The sequence below is a fragment of the Mastigoproctus giganteus genome, chromosome 5 (genome assembly GCF_048544385.1).
Source record: "Mastigoproctus giganteus isolate SK-2022 chromosome 5, ASM4854438v1, whole genome shotgun sequence".
Taxonomy (NCBI): Eukaryota; Metazoa; Arthropoda; class Arachnida; order Uropygi; family Thelyphonidae; genus Mastigoproctus; species Mastigoproctus giganteus.
The window spans coordinates 206,330,974-206,356,189 of record NC_143579.1 but is presented as its reverse complement, the minus strand read 5'-3'; the positions used below and the strand labels follow the sequence as shown (position 1 = coordinate 206,356,189).

Genomic DNA, 25,216 nt, shown 5'->3' with positions numbered 1-25,216 from the left:
AGCTGGAATGTGTGTACAGTCTGAAGGGGACTGACTAGTTTAAAGGCGATGGCCCAGATCTGTATAATTTTCAAAATAAAATTTTTAAATGAATTATTCTTGAAATGTTGTCCCACCGTGTGTGTGTGTGTGTGTGTGTGTGTGTGTGTGTGTGTGTGTGTGTGTGTGTGGACAATTTTTTTATATATATATATTTCTGAAATTCAGAGTTTGAAGGCGATGGCCCAGATCTGTATAATTTTCAAAATAAAATTTTTAAATGAATTATTCTTGAAATTTTGTCACAAAATTGTGTGTGTGTGGACAATTTTTTTTATATATATATATTTATATATATATATTTTTTATATAAAAAATTATTTTTATTGTCATGTGTAGAATGTAGTAGGAATATATCTATAATTTAACTAGTGCTAATAATGAAAATACCGTGTACCCTGGGAGCGATATATGTTGATTAAAGGGGGGAAGAAAGGAAAAGAAAAATGTAACGTTATAAACAGGAAAAAACAAAGTGAGAATTTTGTGAAAAAACAAGATGCAAATTTTGAAAAGAACGACCAGGGTAGAAATAGTATTGCAGTATCTTTCATAATTTTTGTGTCTTCTTCAGAGGTCATCCACCCAAATTATGAAAAAGAACAGCAATACTCTTACTTCTGTTTCTGACATGTTCTGTATGTCAAAAAAACACGTGTAAGCAGCCACGTGGTAAAAACTAAAAATAATTTAGAATACAAATTTTGAATAAATAAATAAAATAAAATACGAGTTATGCAAAAATATTATGTGCCACTAAAGTATAACATACAGAACATGGATGACCTTACAGAAGTAAGCAGCCCGCTAAAAAAGTGAAGACAAAGGAAGGGAGTGTCTGAATGACAAGAACTTACCGCTACTGGACGGGTTGACAGAAAAAGACAGAGCCGGGGGCTAACCCGTGTATATATGTGTAGAAACGCTAGCGGCGCCTAGCGTTAGACGAATTTTGGTGTCTGTATATTATGTAATTTACGTATGCGGTGGAGCTACGCTACGTTAAAGTTAAGTACATGATGCTCAAACACCCGGGATAGCAAAGAAATATAATAGCTTACAAAGTAGCAGTAGAAGGCAGCTAAACTTTGTTAAGACGAAAAATATAGATTGGGTATAGTAAGAAAAATAGTACTCTGATTTTTGCTGTCGGTAAACTAATGGCTCACAGAGCATAAAATGTAGAAATTAGTAAAGCAAAAAGATGATTAAATTAGGGATATGTAGTTGGGCTAGGGTAGTTCGGGGTTGCAAACCCGTTCCTATAGTTAGGACCCTGAACGAATGTCCGAGAGTTGGTGCATCATGTACTTAAGTCAGTTGTGTTAAAAGTGTAACATGTATATATAAGTTACAATTAACAATTAAATAAATAAATCAAGATAGGTTTAAAATTAATTACAAGGTAATTACAAGGCAAATACACTATGTCAGGCCAATCGGTGGGTACAAGTTTTCCAGACCGTAAGACACCAAAGAGGCCTAGTGTATTGTATTTACACTATATACAAACTTGATGCGTATGGGAATAATTATAAGTTATAAACTAATAATGCTGTTTATATTGATATCTATTAAGTTCTTGTGCCTTAATATGTTAAGGGCTTTATTGATATGATGACGCAGGTATGTAATAGGAAAAAGATTTTTGGTCAGTTTACTGTATAATAGTCTGATGTTATCAATAACTGTTGTTTTGTCGCTGCATATTGTTGCTATTCTGATGCATTGTGCTAAGATAACATTAGCATGTACTTGTTTGGAAATATTGGAATTCCATTGTGTAAAGTTTACTATGCTAAAGTTGAATGCTTCACGTTTGTTGTACAAATTGATGGAGGCTATACCATTTTTTATATTAATGTCTAGATCCAAAAAATGGGCTGCTGTATCAGAATTGTTAGTTCTTTCTAGTACAAGTTCGTTAGGATATAGATGTCCATAATCCTGGATGAAATTAGGGCAGTTAATTACTATGAGGTCATCTATATATCTGAATAGTAATAGGTCCTGTGGAAATGAGGTTTCTGACCAGTATAGATATAGGTTGGCTATTATGCATGAGGCTGGGCTGCCCATAGGTGTTCCATTGGTTTGTTGATATACTGTATTACCATCATATATGAAGTTATTGGAAATACATAAGTTCAGTATGTTGTTCCAGTAATAGGTGTTGCAGGAAATAAAATTCTTATGTTTATCATAGATATCTTTGAGTACCAATTTGAGATTGGTTTGATTGATACTGGTAAATAGGCTATGGAAATCAAAGGTTGGAATATTATTGACTGTATTACTTTGCAAAAATTTTAATACGGGTTGGTTGTTGCCTATGATTTTGCTGTTATGTATATTATGCATCAGTGGTTGCAGTAGTAGTTCAAGCGTTTTTCCAGATTTGTGTACATAACTATTTTTGCATGAGGTTATGAATCTGAAGCCTATTGGTTTTTTTATGAAATTTAGGAATGAAGTAGATATAAGGTAAGCTATAATTGCTTAAGTTGAGCTTTAGTTTTTTTGTTGAAGGCCATAAGTTTTTTTGTAATGATATTACATGTACTGGAAATAGGTTTGTAGGTATTGCTTGAGTTAAGTTCATTAGTTAAAGTATATGTATAAAAATATTTGCAAATGAATGCAAAATTATTGGCTGCTTTATCTACCGGTGTGATTACGAAGTTTTTGTGAAATTCTAGCAGTTTTTGTTTTAATTTAGTCAAGTTGTAGTAGGTGCCCTGATAATATACATTTGAACTGTGTAATGCATATTTATGTTTGAATATGGCAAATGTATGGCTAATCCACATATGGTATGCTTCTATAGGCGTGTTATTTTTGTAGGCTAGTTGGAAGCAGTAGTTTAACAGGTCTTGATATAGCTGCTTATTGAAGTTGGTTACGTTTATTTTGGTAGGTGGCCTGAATTTGAATCCTTGTGATAGTACATGTCTGAGCATTGGGTCCATAACTATGTTTAGATTTCCTGTAATGATGTGTCCATAGTCTGGATCAATATATTGCTGCATGTTGTTTTGTTGACAAATGCAGTTATTGGTGTCTGTAATATGTGATGTTAAACTGGTAGCTATAGATTTGTAGTTGCAAGCTAATAATCCAAAGGGTTTATTATACTTATATCTTACTTTAATATAACTAGGACTAGTATTCGGAAGTAGATGATTATGCTGATTTACAAGTTTATTGATATTTATGTTGTCCATGATACGGTTGTTGAAGTTCAAGATAATGATTGATTCTTTTTCATGTGTTATTGAGCTTTTGTTTTTTAGATTGAATTTACAAATATCATTTATTATATGAAAGAGATGTTTGGACTCGAAATTGAAAGTGCGTATGAATTTGTGTAGTGCTTTCAGTATACTGTGTTTAGTACTGAAAAGTAAATTATGTATATCACTTATATTTATAATGTTTTTATCCCAGTTTTTAAGTGTGGCTTCAAAATCACCTAAAATATTACTGTGTTTGTTGCTGGTATTTTTAGATTTATGAGTACATTTGCGTGGGTACTTATGGAACTTTATTATATTAAATTTGTCATATATACAACTGTCTGTTAAGTTATTGGTAATAATTTTATGGTTGAATTTATTATTTAGACCATATGGGTATAATGTTTTTAATTTTAACATAAATATTTCTTCTTGTTTAGTTCTAATATTAGCATTATTAATCTGTGCTAATATGGATATGTATATATTGTTAAAGTTGTGAGATTGAAAATGCATATATTCTATTTCTTGTTCTAAATTGTTATTATTTCTATTTAAGTAGTTATTGATGTCAGATCTATGTTGATTAATTCTTAGGTGTAGCTTATTGCTGGTTTGTCCGACGTATTTTATATTACATGTTTTGCAGGTTATGAGGTATATAACATTACTAGTTTTACAAAAAGTAGGTTTTGATGCATCATTTGTAATATGTTGCGGGTGTATGCAGGGACAGGTTAAACAAAGTTTATTCTTGCAGGTGTTGAATTTAAGTATATGGATCCCATATTTATCTAAGTTAGAAGCATTACATGCTGATGTGCTCTGACTTGTGTGTGTTAAATGTGTATGTTTAGAGTTACATCCATGTTGCGGAGTACAGTACAGAGCATGTGTACCCAGGGTCAAATTTATCCTACTCTGCCCATGTAGTATGTTGTCAAAGTTATTTGTTTCCATACATATAAGTTGCATAAAAATTACAATTCAAAATTAAATTTAAAGTTACAATAATAATTAAAAATAACAACGTGTAGGCGCAACCAGGCGTAAACTGTATTTTCAATATAGGGATAGGATGGTGAATATAATCGAATAGAAATATAAAAAAACTATTTTATTTATTATATTTCTTTGCTATCCCGGGTGTTTGAGCATCATGTACTTAACTTTAACGTAGCGTAGCTCCACCGCATACGTAAATTACATAATATACAGACACCAAAATTCGTCTAACGCTAGGCGCCGCTAGCGTTTCTACACATATATACACGGGTTAGCCCCCGGCTCTGTCTTTTTCTGTCAACCCGTCCAGTAGCGGTAAGTTCTTGTCATTCAGACACTCCCTTCCTTTGTCTTCACTTTTTTAGCGGGCTGCTTACTTCTGTAAGGTCATCCATGTTCTGTATGTTATACTTTAGTGGCACATAATATTTTTGCATAACTCGTATTTTATTTTATTTATTTATTCAAAATTTGTATTCTAAATTATTTTTAGTTTTTACCACGTGGCTGCTTACACGTGTTTTTTTGACATACAGAACATGTCAGAAACAGAAGTAAGAGTATTGCTGTTCTTTTTCATAATTTGGGTGGATGACCTCTGAAGAAGACACAAAAATTATGAAAGATACTGCAATACTATTTCTACCTTGGTCGTTCTTTTCAAAATTTGCATCTTGTTTTTTCACAAAATTCTCACTTTGTTTCTTCCTGTTTATAACGTTACATTTTTCTTTTCCTTTCTTCCCCCCTTTAATCAACATATATCGCTCCCAGGGTAAACGGTATTTTCATTATTAGCACTAGTTAAATTATAGATATATTCCTACTACATTCTACACATGACAATAAAAATAATTTTTTATATATACATTATGGTTGTAGGGTACCTTTGCTCTTGCAGTGTCCCTGATCCATAATTCATATTATCGCAATTCAAATTCAAATCCAATTTCTCTACTTAATTTTAATTTTATTATTCGTAATTATATTTTTTATATATATATATATATATATATATATATATAAAAAAAAACCGTGCTATTTACAGCAGTAATAATGAAGAGAAAATGATATCAAGAAGTGCCACAAAACATCTAGGCTATTATATGTGAAAATGACCAGTTGACAAGGCACCATTTCCTCAATAACTGCATTTGAGTTAATAAACTATTATGAGAATCGTAAAAGATAAAGTTCAAACTTTTCATACCTTAGCTGTTGCATATAAATCAGGAAGGAATCATAATCAACAAGCACAATTTTTAGAGCAGCACTAGAGTGGAAATACCAGTGGTACTAGCCTTTTCATTCCAATATCTGTGCCTATCTGGGCAGTGAATTTTTGAGATGGATAGCTGTGGAGGGATGTATTTTTAATCTCCCCCCCAAGGAATTTAGACCTGACTTCATTAGAATTTTTTGCATAGGAATACCTGAAATATAAAGTGTACCCTTATAACTTCTGTTCCAAGGAAATTAATGGAGGCACTGGTTAAAGAAGCACAGCAGGATCATCTAGACAAGAATTCAGTTATAGCTCGGACACAGCATAGTTTTGTTTTAAGGAAAATTCTCGTCTGACCAATTTGATTGGATACTATGTTGTGGTCACAAAGGAACTGGATGCAGGGAATAACTTTGATATCATATATTTGGATCTTAGAAAGGCTTTTGATACTGTTGCACATGGAAGACTGCTGCACAAATTGGAGCAGTGTGGCATTGGAAGCAAATTGCTGCTATGGATAAAGGGATGGTTGAGTGGGAGAAGACAGAGTGGTAATCAATGGACACTGCTCTTCATGGACTAATGTTATTGGTGGAGTCTCTCAGGGTTCAGTGTGTTGGGTCCATTGTTGTTTTCTGTATTTATTAATGATATTGATGATGGTATATCAGGCTTATTGTCCAAGTTTGCAGATGATATGAAGGTTGGCAGGGTTGTTAATTACACTAACGACAGTACGCTGCTGCAACAGGACTGAGAGGTGGCAACTTAAGTTTAACATTGAATGTAAAGTACTGCATATGGGAAGCAGTTATCCCAGAGTAAAGTATCAACTGTATGGTACTACACTGACAGTGGTAGAGAATGAAAAGGACCTGGGGGTAATTGTGCAGACAGATATAAAGTTTTCTGAGCAGTGCAGACAGTCTGCAAAGGTAGCTCATGGTGTTTTGTCAATGATATACAGAAATTTTTCTAGCAGGGATAAAGAGGTGATTATCCCCTTGTAGAAGGCAATGGTCAGGCCACACCTTGAGTACTGTATACAGGTCTGGAGGCATCATTTTAAGAAGGATGTAGAGCTGCTGGAATGAGTACAGAGAAGGTTGCTCTTATGAAGAAAGGCTTAAGTTTTGCAAATTACAGTGTCTGGAGACTAGGCACCTGCGAGGTAATCTGATTGAGGTGTATAAAGCCTTGAATTGTTTGAGCATGCTCAATGCTGATGGGATTCTTCCTCCTGCTCAGAATAATCGCCTGAAAGGGCATAAATTCAACTTGAGGAAAGACAGTTGTGGGATAGATGTGCAGAAGTTTGCCTTTAGCCAGCATGTGGTTGATTGCTGGAACAAACTTCCATCTGTCGTTGTAGAAGTTGATAGCTTAAATAGATTCAAGGCAGAACTAGACAAACATTTGGAGTGAGTGGATGGGTGAAATTAGATTTTTTTTTTTTTTTTTGGCTGATGCTATATAAGCTTGCTTTCTTGCATCATGTGCCTTTACTAATGCTAATAAACCACAAAAAACATTGCAGGATTTGTGGGTGATGAACAGAAAGCAGATAGATTAGTTATTTGCACCACCACATGTTGGGCTTTTCAGAAATGCCATTTATGCATGTATACTGGTAGTGGACACTTGGAACATCTGACAATTTCTATAATATATCCCATTTCTATGTATCTAATGAATTTGAAATCCTTCTTAGTTCATGTTTATTCAATAAACTTGGAGATGCAACACATCAAAATGTTTATATCAACATTAAATTGTTTTGAAATGGGATATTTGAGAAAATTTAAGATGTTTACAGTTTAATATAATAGACTTTTCCATTCAACTGTTAATTTACTTCAAATCAAAGATGTATTCAAAACTAAACAGATAAAAAAAATACTGTATTTAAAAACTTACCATTTTTCAAATTCTCTTTGCCAATTTGGTAACAGTGATACAGGCATTATTATCAACACACAGCGAATGAGGTCAGCATCAAACATCCCAGATAAGAATGATATGATCTGTATCGTTTTCCCGAGGCTTAAATGAGAAAGAGAATTAATAATTGCATGAAAAATCATTAAGTTCAAGTTCTAATGAGTTACAGTTCACAGCACTCATTTATATATTAAAATATCAAACTATAGAACTTTTTCCCATTTTCAAATATAGTAACCTGCCTAGTAAGGGAGAAAAAAGTCATTTTAAGAAGGCTAAGAAAAATGTAATGTTTTATATTTTTAATGTGGTTTCCCTCCCCTGGAAGTACAATGATTGCTGCCATCTCATTTGCAAATATGTAAGCACCCCATCAGTGTAGCATTTTAAAACCCAATGAGATTTATATAGGCTAAAATAAGCAGATGGTAATAACCATCTGAGATAGCTATCTTGGTGGTAACAACACATTACAAATAAATAGTATTTATTTGTAACCTTATTTTGCTGGTTATTTTTATTGCACACCATGGAAAAATCATAGCAATAACTCCAACCTGAATGATACCTTGTACAAAGTATCTTGTGATAAGTAACTCTCATGCCAGCACAGTACAGTATTACAACAAGAAATTGGTGCTTGTTAATGAATTTTTCTCTAAGTGATCCCCACTTGGGTTATAAACAACAGCCAAAAGCAGAGTAAGGGACCTCTCTCTCTGGCAAAGAATGCTAAATATGGGAGCCAAAAGATTCTCACATAAGGATAAAAGAAAAGAGTAAATCAAATTACTTAAAAGATGGTAGCAGTGGAAACAAGTAGCAGAGGAGTTCAGCAGGTACTTGACAATTGAAATTGCATTTGAATCAGAAAGAAGCAGTGAAAAGTCAGCTTACTGCCAAATTATTGATAAACATCTATGAGAAGAGCATTGGAAAAGTTATTGGAACTGAGGAAGGCCTCTCAGAAAGAAGAACAATGTTTCCCCAATTCACAAATGAGGCTCTAAAGTGGTAATGGAAAACTAGACCAATGAGTGACTTTTGTGGTGCAAAAATAATGCCATCTAACTAAGGGCTCAATTACAGGGACTACTTTGACAAGAATACAATCCTAAAGGGTTCACAGCATAGGTTCATGAAAGGTCTCATCTGACCATTCTATTATAATGAGGGTCATGAAACAACTGGATGCAAACAACTTTGCCACATACCTTGACTTTATTATAGCTTATATGGTTACATTTCATAAAGCTCATGTGGTATTTTATATGGTTCCTAACGGCAGGTTATCCTTAAACTAGAGAAAATCATAATTCCAAGGAAGATATTTAGGTGGATCAGAAGTTGGCTTAAGAAAAAAGGGACAGAGTGGTCACTCACAGTTAATCTTTAGGATGAACTAAAGCAAATGGTATCCCTAAGGATCTTTGTGCTGTATCCTCTCTTTCTTATCCTCATTAATGACACAGGAGGGGTGGGTAGGAGGGGGAGAGAGCAGAAGACGAGAGTTTGTTGATAGTGAAGGTTGGGAGGTTGATTAATGACCAAGCTTGGGAGGTTGATTAATGACCAATAGGGATTAAACAAAGAAGAGAGTAAATCAGAACATTGCAAAGTAGGGAGAAGGATGTCACTGTATTTAAATAAGGGAATAATTAAATAATTTTGATATCATATACTTGGATTTCAGGAAAGCTTTTGACACTGTTGTGCATGGAAGACTACTGTACAAATTGGAGCAGTATGCTATTAAGGGTAAGTTGCTACAATGGATAAAAGGGTGGTTGAGTGTGAGAAGACAGTGGTAATCAATGGGCGCTGCTCTTCGTGGACTAATGTTATTAGTGGAGTCTCCAAGGGTTTGGTGTTGGGCCCACTGTTGTTTTGTATATTTATCAATGATATTGATGAAGGTATATCAGGCTTAATGTTGAAATTTGCAGATCATACAAAGGTTGGCAGGGTTGTTAATGACAGTAATCGTAGTGTACTACTACAACAGGATCTAGAAAATTTGGGCAGATGAGCTGAGAAGTGGCAACTGAAGTTTAACATTGACAAATGAAAAGTATGGGTAGAAGTAACCCCCAGAGAAACATATCAACTGTGTGGTACTACAGTTAGGGTGGTAGAAAATGAAAAAGACCTGGGAGTAATTGTGCACTCAGATATGAAGTTTTCTGAGCAATGCAGACAGGCTGCCAGAGCAGGTCATGGGGTACTGTCAATGATATACAAGAATTTTGCTAGTAGGGAAAAGGAGGTTTGTTATGTTTGTTTGTTATTTGGTTTTTAGGAGCATTAGTAACTAAGGCCATATTGCTCCGGGATATGCAGTGGTCATTCCCTGACCTTTCCGCATCTGCCGTATTTGGTGGCGATGGACTCAAACCCCCCCCGGTCTAATCAAGAAGCATGTACTACGCACTGCTGTTCCTTCCCACCTGACTATGGAGGTGCCTGGAAAAGGAGGTGATTATCCCTTTGTATAAGGCAATGGTCAGGCCATGCCTTGAGTACTGGGTACAGGTTTGGAGACCTCATTTCAGGAAGGATGTAGAGTTATTTAAGCATGTACAGAGAAGAGCAACAAGATTGGTGAGGGGAACGAAGGGATCCTCTTACCAAGAAAGGCTTAAGTTGTGTAAATTTCAGTGCTGGAGACCAGGCACCTGCGAGGTGATCTGACTGAGGTGAATAAGGCCTTGAATGGGTTGAGCAAGCTGAATTCTGATGGGATTCTTAAACTTGCTCAGATTACGAACCTGATGTGGCATAAATTCAAATTGAGGAAAGACAGTTGTAGAATAGATGTGCAGATTGGTTTGTTTGGTTTTTAGGAGCATTAACAACTAAGGCCATATTGCTCTGGGGATATGCGGTGGTCATTCCCTGGCCTTTCCGCATCCTCCGTATTTGGTGGTGACGGGTTCAAACCCCGGTCTAATCAAGAAGCGTGTGCTACACACTGCTGCTCCTTCCCACCTGGCTATGGAGACGCCTAGATGTGCAGAAATTTGCCTTTAGCCATCGGTGGTTATTTGCTGGAACAATCTTCCGTCTGTCGTTGTGGAAGTTGATAGCTTAAATAAATTCAAGGAGGAACTGGACAAGCTTTTAGAGGGAATGGATGTGTGAATATTTTTTTTTTTTTTTGCTGATATTACATCATAATGTTACATAAGCATCACAAAGCCTCCATTACTACTACTACTACTGTAAGACTGCACAGGAGTATCACATACAAATTTTAGGCCATATCTAAAAGACAGAATTACTGGAGTTCAAAGAAAGGCAACTAGACTGGTAAGGAGCACTAATTATTCTTCTTATGAGAAATGGCAGCTCAGAAGGTTTAGTTGTTCACAGAGCTTGGCAACAAGACATCTGGGGGAGAGTCTGATTGTATAAGGTTCCCAAAGGGAATGGGTAAACTCACTAATAGGAAAACAAGGGGACAAAAATATATCAGGAGATCCAGCAACAGAAGGGTGGGATCTCATGAAGTTCACCTTTTAGAGAGCAAGCACCTACCAAAGTTTAGAAATAACTAGAGACTTAACAGAAATCCAGCACTAACCCAAATGCTTTTCTGACTAAAGCTAGATTTCTATTATGCCTTTTCTTCCAAATTAATAATAACTAATAAATGTATGTCACATGCCACAGTCGATAAATTAAGCATATCTTTATGAAATGCAATAAACTAGACATTTTGAAGTTCTTTGCATTGTTTATGTGTGTGTGTGTATATATATATATATATATATTTTTTTTTTTTTTATTCCGTTTAATTACATAACATTAGTTAACGTAAAATCTTTACATTCTGCAACTTGGTTGAAATCCACTATAGCACACTACATGAACTTCCAAATCGGTTGCCACAGCTCCTAAACACACATTTAAACTAATTTAATCTTCTTTTAACAATAAAATGGTTTTGTTAAGGGGAAGTCATGCCTGACCAATTTGATTGGATACTATGATGCAGTCACAAAGGAACTGGATGCAGGGAATAACTTTGATATTATATACTTGGATCTTAGAAAGGCTTTTGATACTGTTGCACATGGAAGACTACTGCACAAATTGGAGCAGTGTGGCATTGGAGGCAAATTGCTGCTGTGGATAAAGGGGTGGTTGAGGGGGAGAAGACAGAGAGTGGTAATCAATGGACACTGCTCGTCGTGGACTAATGTTATTAGTGGAGTCCCTCAGGGCTCAGTGTTGGGTCCATTATTGTTTTCAGTATTCATAAATGATACTGATGAGGGTATATCAAGCTTAATGTCGAAGTTTGCAGATGATACAAAGGTAGGCAGGGTTGTCAAGGACACTACTGACACTATGCTGCTGCAACAGGATCTGGAAAAGTTGAGCAGATGGGCTGAGAGGTGGCAAATGAAGTTTAACATTGACAAATGTAAAGTACTACACATGGGAAACAGCAACCCCAGAGCAACGTATCAACTCTGTGGTACTACACTGACAGTGGTAGAGAATGAAAGGGACCTGGGGGTGGTTGTGCAGGCAGATATGAAGTTCTCTGAGCAGTGCAGACGGGCTGCAAGAGTAGCTCATGGTGTATTGTCAATGATATATAGGAATTTTTCTAGCAGGGATAAGGAGGTGATTATTCCCTTGTATAAGGCAATGGTCAGGCCACACCTAGAGTACTGTATACAGGTCTGGAGGCCTCATTTCAAGAAGGATGTAGAGCTGCTGGAACGAGTACAGAGAAGGGCAACAAGATTAGTGAATGGAACAAAGGGGTGCTCTTAAGAAGAAAGGCTTAAGTTTTGCAAATTACAGTGTCTGGAGACTAGGCACCAGCAAGGTGATCTGATAGAGGTGTATAAGGCCTTGAATGGTTTGAGCATGCTCAATGCTGATGGGATTCTTCCTCTCGCTCAGAATAATCACCTGAGAGGGCATAAATTCAAATTGAGGAAAGACAGATGTAGGATAGACGTGCGGAAATTTGCCTTTAGCCAGCGGGTGGTTGGTTGGTGGAACAGACTTCCATCCCTTGTCGTGGAAGTTGATAGCCTAAATAAGTTTAAGGCTCAGTTGGACAGGTATTTTGAATGAACAGAGGGGTGAAGTGGAAGTGGTTTTTTTTTTTTTTGGCTGATGCTGCATAAGCTTGCTTTCTTGCATCAAATGCCTCTACTAATGCTAATGCTAATAAATCCAACTACAACACAGAACCACCCAACCAATAACAATGACAGTGAACTAAACTCCATCTAAGTGGTTACTGCTACTTACGAAAAAAAAAAAAACACAATGAAATTAAGATATCAAAAGTTAATTGTTTACTACAAAAATCAAATATGCAAACACATCAGTCAAAACATATTATATACAAAGTCCAGATGTATTTTTTCACCCAATGTAAACAGATACTTACACTGGCTATACAGACATTTAATCTCAGCTTTTAAGTGTATATTGTTAAATTTAGTAGGTATTAATGGGGGGGGGGGGAACAAATCTGTATATTTGAAAAATATGCATAAACTTGACTAAAAAACACAAGTAATCAGAATTAACATGTATGCAAATTATAATCATTAGAATGAATTATTCCTCGTGGAGGTCAAGGCAGCAAGTTTGACAGTAAAGTTCAAGGCAGAATTGGATAGTCACTTTTAAATATAGTGAAAATATGAGTGATCAGGGTTCCTTTCATCAAATGGCCTTTCTAATATGTACTATCCTTGAAAGTGCTAAAATGGTGTTCGCAGGCTGGCCGCTAGTTAGTACACTGGACCGAACCTATTGGTAACTCTCTAGGAGGCTTCCAGATCAGCTAGTGTATAATCTTGCTACCTCTACTCTGCCAGATAGTGACTGGAGGGAGTCCGAGTAGTGTGTATGTGGGGGGGGGGCATTGTTGAGGCCACGTTATGTCAAGGATCTGGGTATATTCTTGCCATGTGTATGATATATCCCAAAAGAGATATATCAGAATGATATCTCTCTTTTGGGGATTACCCTGACTTCTAATCTCTCTTGGCACAAGCACATTACAAATATTGCTTCCTCTGCTTCTAAAAAACTTGGTTTTCTCTTTCACTCTCGGCGTTACTTTTCTTCCAAACAGCTGTTCACTGTACAAATCTCAAATTCGCCCTACCATGGAATATTGTTCCCACATCTTGGGTGGTGCCCCCAAAACCTCTCTCAGGCTTCTTGATTCCGTTCAGAAGAGGGCAGTTAAGTTAATTAATGATTCATCTCTAACAGTCTGTCCACTCACTGTCTCATAAACGTTTCTGCTGCATGCCTCTTCTACAGATATTTCCATGGGCACTGTTCTTCTGAATTGGCATCTATAATGCCCGCTCTCTCTCTCTCTCTCTCTCTCTCTCTCTCTCTCTCTCTCTCTCTCTTTCAAAACAGCTCGAACACGTGCTGCCACCAGCCAACATCCATTTACTGTCCAACTTCAAACTCACAGAACCAACTTTTCATCTTCCTCGTTTATTCATTCAACTGCCGTTTTCTGGAACAACCTTCCTTCATACGTATTTCCTGAAAATTACAGTCTACAGAAGTTCAAGTCCAATGTCAACAAATATCTTCTTTCATCTTCTCAACCTCCAACTTAAGCACGGTACCAAGTACTATAGGTTCTAATACCTTTCATTTTGGGGTTTACATAAAAAAAAAAAAAAAAAAAAGTGCTTTCTCCACAAACCATTAAGTGATTTTGTCAATACTATGAAATCACTGTCTGAAAACATCTTCCAATAATTTAAGTGATGTGCCGCATGAAAGGCATAATAAGGCTGAAATTAGAGGAGACATTTAATACACAAAAATACAATTAATGAAATTTCCAGATTTGCTGTGAAATCCATCAGGTCAACTTAGTGAGAAAAATTCCAAATTTACAAGACAGTAGCTGCTACACTCTATAGTGGTAGGAATATTCAATTCCTATCAGTGGGCAGATTTAAACATGGAGCAGATTACTTTTTAGCAAACTTCTCTACTGGAATAACTTTTATTCCAATATGGGCTCACATCTGGTGAGTATGGGTTTAGCTCACTCAGGGTACTGAGCTGGATATCATCATTCTTCTCTTTCTTGGTGATTCCCTTCTTCTCTCTCTCTCTCTCTCTCTCTCTCTCTCTCTCTCTCTCAGGGTAACTCAGAAATTTATTTTAGCTAGTGTAGCATAAGCCTCAGGCTTCCTTGCACTAAATACTAGTAATAATAAGAATGTTGTGAATAATTCTTGCTCAGTTGGTCAAAATTTGGAAGTGCAGCATCTCCCCACTCATAATAAGCTATTTCTGGAGGAGCTAGTGAAAAACATGAATGGTTGTATCTAAATGGTACTCCATATTTTTAATGATTGCTGAATGATGCAAAATCTGATTGACACTAGCTGTCGGTCAGATTTAGTAAAAATCAATGAGTTGGTTGGGGGTTTATTTGGCGCATCATCAGCATCTATGGCCATAGTGGATCAAAATCAATGAGAGATGTGCTTTGCATATATCATGTTGATGTTTGAACGGGATTGGGATGAAATTCCAAAAGACAAGCTAACTTTATTAAGTCACATGCACTTAATCACTGCCAATTTAAGGAGTATTTGGCAGAACCTATTTTCGGATTATGAAGATGTGTCTTATTATTGTGAAGTGAAGTGGTTGAGTAAAGGTAAAATGTTTAAACAATTTTATTATCTGAGACAAGACATTGCAGATTTTATGGACATAAAAGGAAACACAATTAACCAAGTAAAAGATGAGTGGGTGTGTGATTTAGCATTTCTTGTAGATGTCACCAGATACCTAAACGAACTGAATCTCAAATTGCAAAAACAAGGACAATTGGTTCATGAACTCCATGGACATGTCAAAGCTTTTTGTAATAAACTAAGATTGTTGGAAAGTCAGATAAGAGCTAAAAATTGTTATCATTTTCTTACTCTAGCAACTCATAAAAATATCCCTTATAATTGTTATGGAAAACTGAAGGCACTAATAGAGCAATTTGATACAAGATTTGCCGACTTCCAAAACAAAGACTCCACATTCGCTATATTTGCTTGTCCAATGGATGCTGATGTAAATAATGTGCCAGAAAACTTACAGATGGAATTTATTGAGCTTCAGGTGGATTTAGTGCTAAAATCACAATTTAACAACACTGCTTTGACGGATTTTTATAAATTTTATTTGGTGGAAGAAAAATATACAAATTTACGCACCTTCTCAAGAAAAATCATTTGTCTTTTCGGCAGCACATATATGTATGAACAGTTTTTTTCGAGGATGAAATACAATAAATCAAAAATTCAAACAAGAATAACAGACGAAAACCTCAAATTCTATGCGATTATCCTTAAGTAATTAACGTCAATATTGATAGTCTCATAGTTCAAGTACAAGGCCAATTTTCACATTAAATTATGTTGTTCATTATATTATAAAATTTATGTAGAGCTTTATACCAAAGCATTATATTAAAAATAAATGAAATATGAAGTAGCAACTTTATATTTCATTTATTATTAATAATTAAGCAACTTGTTTTAATTCATTTCATATTAATTTATTTCATTCAATAATTTGGTCCGGCCCTTGACTTGGAGACAGAATGATAATTTGGCCTCCGAACTAGGAAAGGTTGCCCATGCCTGCTGTAAACAGAAAAAAATCTAACGAAGCAACTACAAAAAATCCCACTTGATCATGAAATAATCATGTTTATAAACAATTTCTACAAAAATAAAAGAGCAATAGTAAAATTCAACAAACTTAAAACAGAGAAATTTGAAATAGAGGAATGAATCGTGCAGGGATGCCCTTTACCTCCATATCTATTTAATATCTACCTAGTTGTTGTTGTTATTTGGTTTTTAGGAGCATTAGCAACTAAGGCCATATTGCTCCGGGATATGCGGTGGTCATTTCCTGACCTTTCCGCATCCTCCGTATTTGGTGGTGACGGGCTCGAACCCCGGTCTAATCAAGAAACATGTGCTACGCACTGCTGCTCCTTCCCACCTGGCTACGGAGGCGCCTATCTACCTAGAACTAATGAAATCAACTGAAGAAAAAAGAGGCACAATAATAAATGGAAAAAATACAAACCACATAAAATATGCAGATGATATTGTAATTTTAACAGAAACCAAAGAATAACTAAAAGAAATATTAACACACATCGATAAAGCAAGCAACAATTATGGAATTAATATTAATATAAATAAAACCAAAGTAATGCAAATCAGAAAAAACATAGACATAAACATCCAAAATCAACAAATAGAACAAGTACAAAAATTTGTATACCTGGGCTCTCTAATAACCGGAAAACTAAGTAATATTGACCAAAATTAATCACAGACTGAACATCGGATGGACAAACATGAACAAACTCAAAAACATATGGAAGAGCAATAAAATCTCAAATAGTCTAAAAATTAAATTATATGAAACCGTCATCATACCCACAGCAACTTATGGATCAGAGAATTGGAGAATAAATAAAAAAGAACGGCAAAAAATAATGTCATTTGAAATGAGATGTCTAAGGAAAATCAATAAAACAAATTGGAGAGAACATAAAACTAATGAACAAGTAAGGAGAGATCTAAATTTTGAATGCAGAATAATAGAGCAGATCTACAAAAAACAACTTCAGTGGTTTGGACATGTGAACCAGATGACACAACACAGGCTGCCTAATGTAGTACTGACAAGAAGAATTGGAGATAAGAGACCACCAAGAAGACCCAAAAGAGAATGGTTCCAATGCCTAAAGGAAAACAGGCTTTCAGAGTTATCAACAAATGATGCAAGGTTCAAAAGATCAACAACAATGGAGTACGATATCTAAATAGGGACTCAACCCATGCCAAACGGAAGAGTAGAATGATGAGGATGGATTTGAAATTTGCACAGAGTTAGCTGTTTAGAAAAAAAGTAATGCCAAGAACAACAAAGAAAACCAGTTTTTTTTTTGTTTTTTTTCATACAGAGGAAGCAACGTTTGGGATATACTTATAATAAAGATACAGTAGAGCATCATACAGCAAACTCCAATAAAGATACAGTAGAGCATCATACAGCAAACTCCAATAAAGATACAGTAGAGCATCAGTTATCCGGAATAATTAATGTCAGATCTCTTCTGGATAGCAAAATTTTCCGGATAATTGAACATAAGGTAAAATTAAATAAATTTTGTTATAATGTATTAAGGTAAAAGAAACAGACTTTAAATAGCGTAAAAAAAAAAATTTATTTAATTAAAAAATAATAATAACTAATAAAAGTTCATACATTAACATAGGTATATACAAATTTTTTGTATGTATATTTGGATAGGTATTTTACTGCAAATTTTACGTGGAAAAAGTTTAAAGTAATTTTTTAAAATGTTTGATTTTTTTTGTTTTGTTTGTTGTGACCCATTTTTTTCTGCTAAATCTCTCAAGATTTTGATTTTTTTCTGCTAAATCTCTCAAATTTGATTATATTGCATTCTTACTGGTTTGCTGCCCATTTCAGTGCAGTTTCTTTTCTTTGACATATTACCATAAAACCTGAGAAAAATAATAAATTGCACAGTTTCGGGCTGATATCATTCTTACCAAATCTGGAGCTAAACTAAACATAATATGAAATGAAGAGAACAAAATATGTAATGGAAAACTGGGTTCATGGAAGCAAATACTAAACCTATCACTAATGGTTTCCGAGAAAACTCATCAGTTGTAATCCAACATTTCACCAGATATACAACGTAAAAAAAAAAAAAAGTCTCAGCAAAATAAACATTTGTCTCAAATACTATCATTAATATATAAAAAAAAAAAAAAAAAAAGAGAGAAGAAGAAAAATCAGCCTTTCTAATTATTCCAGATAACCGACATTCTACTGTATGTGATCATGTATAAAGATGTGTGTCATTGAAGATGAACATGGGGACAGTATATGCTCTTTTGCAAGAAACAAGACAGGACTGTGTTTAGGAGGACAGAAGTTAATGAAGTTTTCTTTGCCCATTGGAAAATTATCTGGAGACTGACATTTATGAATTGATAGTGGATATTAGAGAAACTAAAACTGTTTCTACAGCACAAGGTTTTCCCAAAATTACTATCATCAGCAAAAAATAGAGATAGGATTTCTAGTCAGTGAAAGAAGGTCATTAATAAACAAGAAGACCTTGGAAAACATCACCATTAGTTGAAAAGTTAGAAGACAGATCTATCACCCGCAGTGAGCAGTCAGAGAAACTAGCTAACCAATCGCAAAAAGAAGAAGAAAAAAAAACAAATGCAACCATAAGATAGGAACTTGTTTAAAAGACCTTTATGCCAAACATGATCAAAAGCCTTGGAAATGTCAAGAGTAACTTCTTGAGTTTCACTGAACTTTTCCAAAGAATTTTATGCAAATATGAGTAACATAAACCAATATATCACCAGTGGATCGACAATGACAGAATCCATATAGGCCATCATTAATCAGGTGGAAGGTTGAGATGGTAATTAAGAGTTAGCAGATGTATTTCACCAATACATTGAAAAGAGTAGATATAAGTGCAATGAGACAATAATTGGGAGGAATTTTTCACCCTTTTTAGAAAATGGCTATGAGGATAGAAAATTTCCATGAAGGAAAAAAATACCAGTGGAATAAGAATGTGCAAAAAGGAAACAAAGAAGGAGCACGGGTTTTGGAGAGCAAGTGGAGAAATGACACCATGACTTGGAGCTTTCTTATCATCAATATTGTTAGAAATTATTATAACATCTTTCTGTTAGAGGACCACAGGAGTCATTGAGTCAAGTGTGTCTAGTATGGTGGGAGGTAATTTACCAAGATCACTGATACAAGAGTTGGAAGAAAAGCAGGAGGCTAATAAGTCAACTTTATCTTCTGCTGAGGATGAACCATCAAGCCCTAACAGAAGTGGAAGTATACATGAATAGAAGTTGCAGTCAACAGTTTTGGCTAGAGACCAGAAGGCTCAACCACTATTTGGACAATGAGCAAGTTTTCTATTGTTTCTTAGTCTGTTCAAAATTGAGTTTATATTGATTAATAATTGTTTTACAGCTATAGTGAGCTTTAATTTGAGGTAGAAAACAACAGAAAGTTCAAGATCTGGATACATACCAATTGCAATAAGCTACATTCTTATCTTGAACAGCCTTAGCATATTTATAGAAAACCAAGGGTTTAGATAAACATAGCTGCCAACTTTTGACTTTCAAAAAGCTGGAGATCAGACATTTGTAAGCAGAAGGAAAACAGGAAGGGTTCTTTTTGTAAAAAATAGGAATGCTTCCCAAAAAGCAGGAGGAAACAGTACTCTTTTTCAGAAAAAGCAGGAGGCTTTTTTAACGTCCAAACCGCTTTAGAAATTAAATTTCACTGGGAAAACAACATTTTATATTAAAAATAGAGCCATAGAATTGTTTACCAGTACAATATCCTTTTAAACATTAACTCAACTAACATTTTTCAGTCTGTGGATTTCTGTATGAATATTCTATTAGACATCAGATGATTCCAACTGTTTCAAGAAAGATACTGTTTTTTGAGTCAAAGTTTTGTTCATAACAATGGCCCTGCTGGTTGTCAGGAGTATTTCCAAAGCTTCACCTGCTTATTTCTAAATACTTAATCCTTTAAGAATCCCCACAATCTGAACTCAGTGTTTGCTTCTCACTCACTTAGCACTGTATGAGAATTGGTAAAATGCCAAAAATTACTTGGGATAATTTATTATACAGTGTAGTCCGTAAATAACTAAGTTATTTTGAATATATGATAATGTAAATATGTATAAGTTATTTGAAAATTAGTTTACAATTTTTTGTTTATTCTTTCTGAATAATTTGAACATAGGGAGAAGATCAAAATTGTAAAATGGCATGAAAATATGAAAATGGCAAGAAGTTGTATGCCAGTCCAAGTTTTTTGGAAATAAACCATCCACAATAAAGGTCATAAAGCAAATGTGAATTGATTAAATGGGAACATTGCACAATCTACCAAAACCTGGTAGACCTTGTACCACAGAGACATTTACATTTGGAACTTGCAAGAAAGGATATCAAAAGAAGTCCAAAAAATCTCAGAGAAGCAAAATGCAGAACTTAAATATAAATTTAAAGTTTGAATGAGGACAACCCAGATAGAAGTTTGGAAGAAATTTCCAAATGTTTTTTGGCCATAAGTGTTGCAAACCCATATATTGCTGATAATGTTTTGTGAACCAACAAATCCGCAATTAAACTAAATGGAACTCTTAAATGTTATAACCGTGTTATTGCTCTCTTAATAACCCCTATTTATTCTTTACCAAGGATTTAAATGCTCCTGGCTTGACAGTCTAGGCTGAAATTTGGACAGGCATTTTCAGACCTTTTTTCTTTGAAGGAACTGTGAAAGGAGAGTGCCACCTGAAACTGATAAAAGACAAAGATCATTCCATCAATACAATCCAAAAACAATTTTCAGTATTGCTTCATTTAGCAAGATGGAGCATTAGTTCACCATACAAAAATTATCAACGAATTTTTAGAAAAAATGTTCTCCAACCAATGGACAAACAGCAAGATTTCAATGAACAGCCACATCACTCACTGGACCCTGTCATCATTTTTTGTGGGGATTTGTAAAGGATAGAGTATTTAGAAATAAGCATGGATCTCTGCTGAAGCTTCAGCAGTCAACAGTTACAGAAGATTTCTGAAGAACTGCCTTACTGTGTCACTGTGTGCCTAAAAAAACAGCAATTTTGTGGACCAAAATGGCAAACACTTGTAATTTTTTGTAAGTTTTTTCCTTTCTATTGTGCTAACATTAATTAAAATAGTGTTGTCATTTACAGTCATGCATGTTTCCTTACTTATGTACTGCCCTGTATTTAAAGTTTCATTGTGCACTTGTCTGTACCCCAACCAAGTGCCCACTATAGATCGATTCTTTATTCTTTCATAATAGTGTCTGGTACGTTCTCACACAAACTGACAATACTAATGCTGAAAATGATTTATTGCTTCATCTCTTTCTTTATCTTTAATGACACCAAGGAAATCTTTCTTTACCTTTAATGAATTTATCTTTAATGAAATTTTCTTTGTCTTTAACAGCACGTTGGAAACTTATCAAGAAAAAATTTAAAACTTGAAAATGATGGATGGCTAAATAGTAATAGAGGCATGTGATGCAAGAAAGCAATTGTATGAGCTCTCTCATAGAATTGTATGAGTAAGGGCAAGCAGGTTTCAGAAGGGGTAGAGGAACCAGAGATCAGATCTTAAGCCTATGACTGATTATTGAAAAATGCAAAGAATTCAATGTTCCAGTCATTTTGTGTTTTATAGATTATGCAAAAGCATTTGATTGTGTTCAACATGAGAAATTATAGGAAACGATGACTATTATGGGTTTCCCAATCCCCATAATTGAGCTGATTAAGCTTCTGTAAACAGGAAGGAACTGTGAGAACCAACATGGGAAACACTGACTTTTTCACAATAGGTAACGGTGTCAGGCAGGGCTGTATTTTGTCACCTCACCTTTTTAATCTTTATGCCGAAGATATCATGCGTGAAGCTTTGGAAGATTTAGAGACTGGCATCAAAATTGGAGGACTGAAGATAAACAACCTTCATTACGTAGATGATACCGTGCTAATTTATAATTCTAAGGATCATCTTAAAGAAACTCTGAGGAAAGTATGTGAAGAAAGTAAGGAAAAAAGGATTGTTTCTGAATGTGTGTAAAACTAAAATTATGATGATTGGTGATAATCTCAATTCCAGTAAATTGAAGGTTAATGGGCAAGATATCGAAGAAGTTGATGAATTTGATTCCTTAGGGTCAAGAATAAATAAAAACAGTGACTGCTCAAACGATGCAAAGAGATGACAGGCAATTGCTAAAATGTTGATCGCTGATCTGATAAAATTATGGAGAGATCATGATCTGCCCCTAAAGACGAAGCTGAGAATCATTGATTCGCTAATTTTTCCAGTTGCCACTTATGGATGTGAAGGATGGAATCTGAAAAGAGTTGACAGGAAGCAAATTGAGGCATTTGAAATGTGGTGTTACAGGAGAATACTACATATTTCTTACTTGGATTGAAGAACAAATGAGTGGGTATTGAATAAAATTGGCCTAAAATTCTTCTTCATAGCATCAACAAAGGAAACAAGTTTTTTGGTCAGTTTTTTGGTCAGATAGTAAGAAGGGAAAACTTTCTGTTGAAGAATATAATGGAAGGAAAAACCAAGGGGAAGAGGTGCAGAGGAAGACCTGTAACTAGGTGGAAGGAGGATCAGTGAACTTCAGGGCATGATACTTTGCAATGCTGCTCATATAGCACACGATCAATGCAGTTGGAGGAATTTGTTGGTGGGTACAACAGCTCCTCAGACAAGACCTTAAAATTTTCGCTATATAACTAAGCTGCCGATCTTCAGGTAATTCTCCAGTGGGGCAAAGACAACTTAGTTGATTTCAACCCTTCTAAAACTCAGTCTTGTCTTATATCTCGCAAAAAGGATTCTTCTGCTCCTATGCTTATCTTTAGTGACACTCCGATTTCTAGGCAAAATGATATATCTCTTTTGGGGATTACCTTGACTTCTAATCTCTCTTGGCACAAGCACGTTACAAATATTGCTTCCTCTGCATCCAAAAAACTTGGTTTTCTCTTTCGCACTCGACGTTACTTTTCTTCCAAAGAGCTACTCACCCTGTATAAATCGCAAATCCGCCCTGCCATGGAATATTGTTCCCACATCTGGGGTGGTGCCCCCAAAACCTCCCTCAGGCTTCTTGATTCCATTCAGAAGAGGGCAGTTAGGTTAATTAATGATTCAACTCTAACAGAGTCTCTCCACTCGCTTCCTCATAGACGTCGTGTTTCTGCTGCATGCCTCTTCTATAGATACTTCCATGGGCGCTGTTCTTCTGAATTGGCTTCTATAATTCCCGCTCTCTCTTTCAAAACAGTCCGAACACGCGCTGCCACCAGCCAACATCCATTTACTGTCCAACTTCAAACCCACAGAACCAACTTTTCATCTTCCTCCTTTATTCATTCAATTGCCGTTTTCTGGAACAACCTTCCTTCATACGTATTTCCTGAAAATTACAATCTACAGAAGTTCAAGTCCAATGTCAACAAATATCTTCTTTCATCTTCTCAACCTCCAACCCAAGCACGGTACTAAGTACTACAGGTTCCAATACCTCTCGTGTTTGGAGTTCACATAAAAAAATAAAAATAAAAAAAAAAAGCTATTTATCTCTCTAAAAGGTCATTTTTATAATGGAAATTGCGCTACACTTTCATCGTTACCATATGTTCAGTTATAAGAATCAATTTTGAATGCCTTTGGAATATTTTTCTAAAACACATTTCTGGAGGTCACTACCATAAAACTATAAAAACAATTTGCATTTTCCAGTTTATTGGGCTTTTCCGTTACTGCATCTAATTATAAACGGGTAGTAAACTCAATCTTATTGCATTTGCAATAATCCAGATAACTGGGATTGTGTGAATTTTTACGTTATTATGGTGAAATGTGTTCCCCCTTCATTGAAATCTTCAATCATATAAAAAACATGAATTTTCAGAATCTTCTCGTCATTCCTATTTACTTATTACAATGATGAAGGGAAAGCAACCAATGGAAAGTGCAAGTGTTGGCAGTGCTAGGAAACTATATGAAACAAAATTGATTTAGAAATGAAGAAGATTAATTAAGAAGTATGAAGCAGGACAAAGTTTGTCATCTATTGCATGGAATTAGGTCTCGTTGCTTAAACAGTGAATACTATTTTAAGGAACAGTGCGCATATAAAAGAACATTCTAAAGGATCAGCGTATTTCACACCGGGGCAGGTCCGCCCCAACAGTGATCACAAAACAGTGTTTAGGTGCTATATCAAAGATGGAAACGCTATTAATAATATGGATGGAAAATCAGATTCAGAAGCAAGTGCCCCTGAATCTAACGGCCAATCAAGCAAGAAGTAGTTATGAAGATAAGGATAAGTGTGGCAAACCCAAACCAAGTTCGTGGCAAGAAACAGGTGGTTTAATAGGTTCAAGCATCATGCTGGTTTCCAAAACAAAGTATGTGGTGAAGCCGCCAGTGACAATTCTGCAGCTGCAGAGAAATTTTGTGATGTGTTGGAATAAACCCTTTCCAAATCTGCACAGCCCTCAACTTCTGTAGCGGTGTGCTTATCAGCTAGAGAGTTAATTCCCTCAACAATGCTCGAAAGGTAAAACTTGCTGATGTTATGCCTTTCTTCTCTCTCTTTTTGTAATCTTGAAATTTTTTATAATTTTGAAATTTTTGTAATTTTGTAAATTTTTGTAATTTTTCCTGCACATGAGATAAAAAAAAAAAATTTAATAATTCTATTTACACGTTCGTCAAACATTTCTTTTTTGCTTCTATCAAATTCAGCGCACATAGTTGCAAGTGTGCAATTTCCCTAAATGTTTCTTTAGGGAAATTCCAACTTACACAGCGTTCTGCAGTGGCTGTACAGGAATATTTCTAGTAGGGATAAGGAGGTGATATCCCCTTGTATAAAGCAATGGTCAGGCTACACCTTGAGTACTGTATACATGTCTGGAGGCCTCATTTTAAGAAGAATGTAGAGCTGCTGGAACGAGTACAGAGAAGGGAAACAAGATTAGTGAATGGAACAAAGGGTTGCTCTTAAAAGAAAGGCT

The 25,216-nt window shown here is 35.3% G+C and overlaps 1 protein-coding gene across 1 annotated transcript in view; it reads right to left on the bottom strand.

Moving 5' to 3' along the window:
• Positions 1–25,216, bottom strand: part of LOC150086032 (DNA excision repair protein ERCC-6-like) — a 306,101-nt gene that overhangs the window by 245,964 nt on the left and 34,921 nt on the right. The window contains exon 3 of the mRNA XM_090374774.1: positions 7,426–7,551. Within this exon, the coding sequence (XP_090230900.1) occupies positions 7,426–7,551 (126 nt within the window). The remainder of the gene's footprint in view (positions 1–7,425; positions 7,552–25,216) is intronic.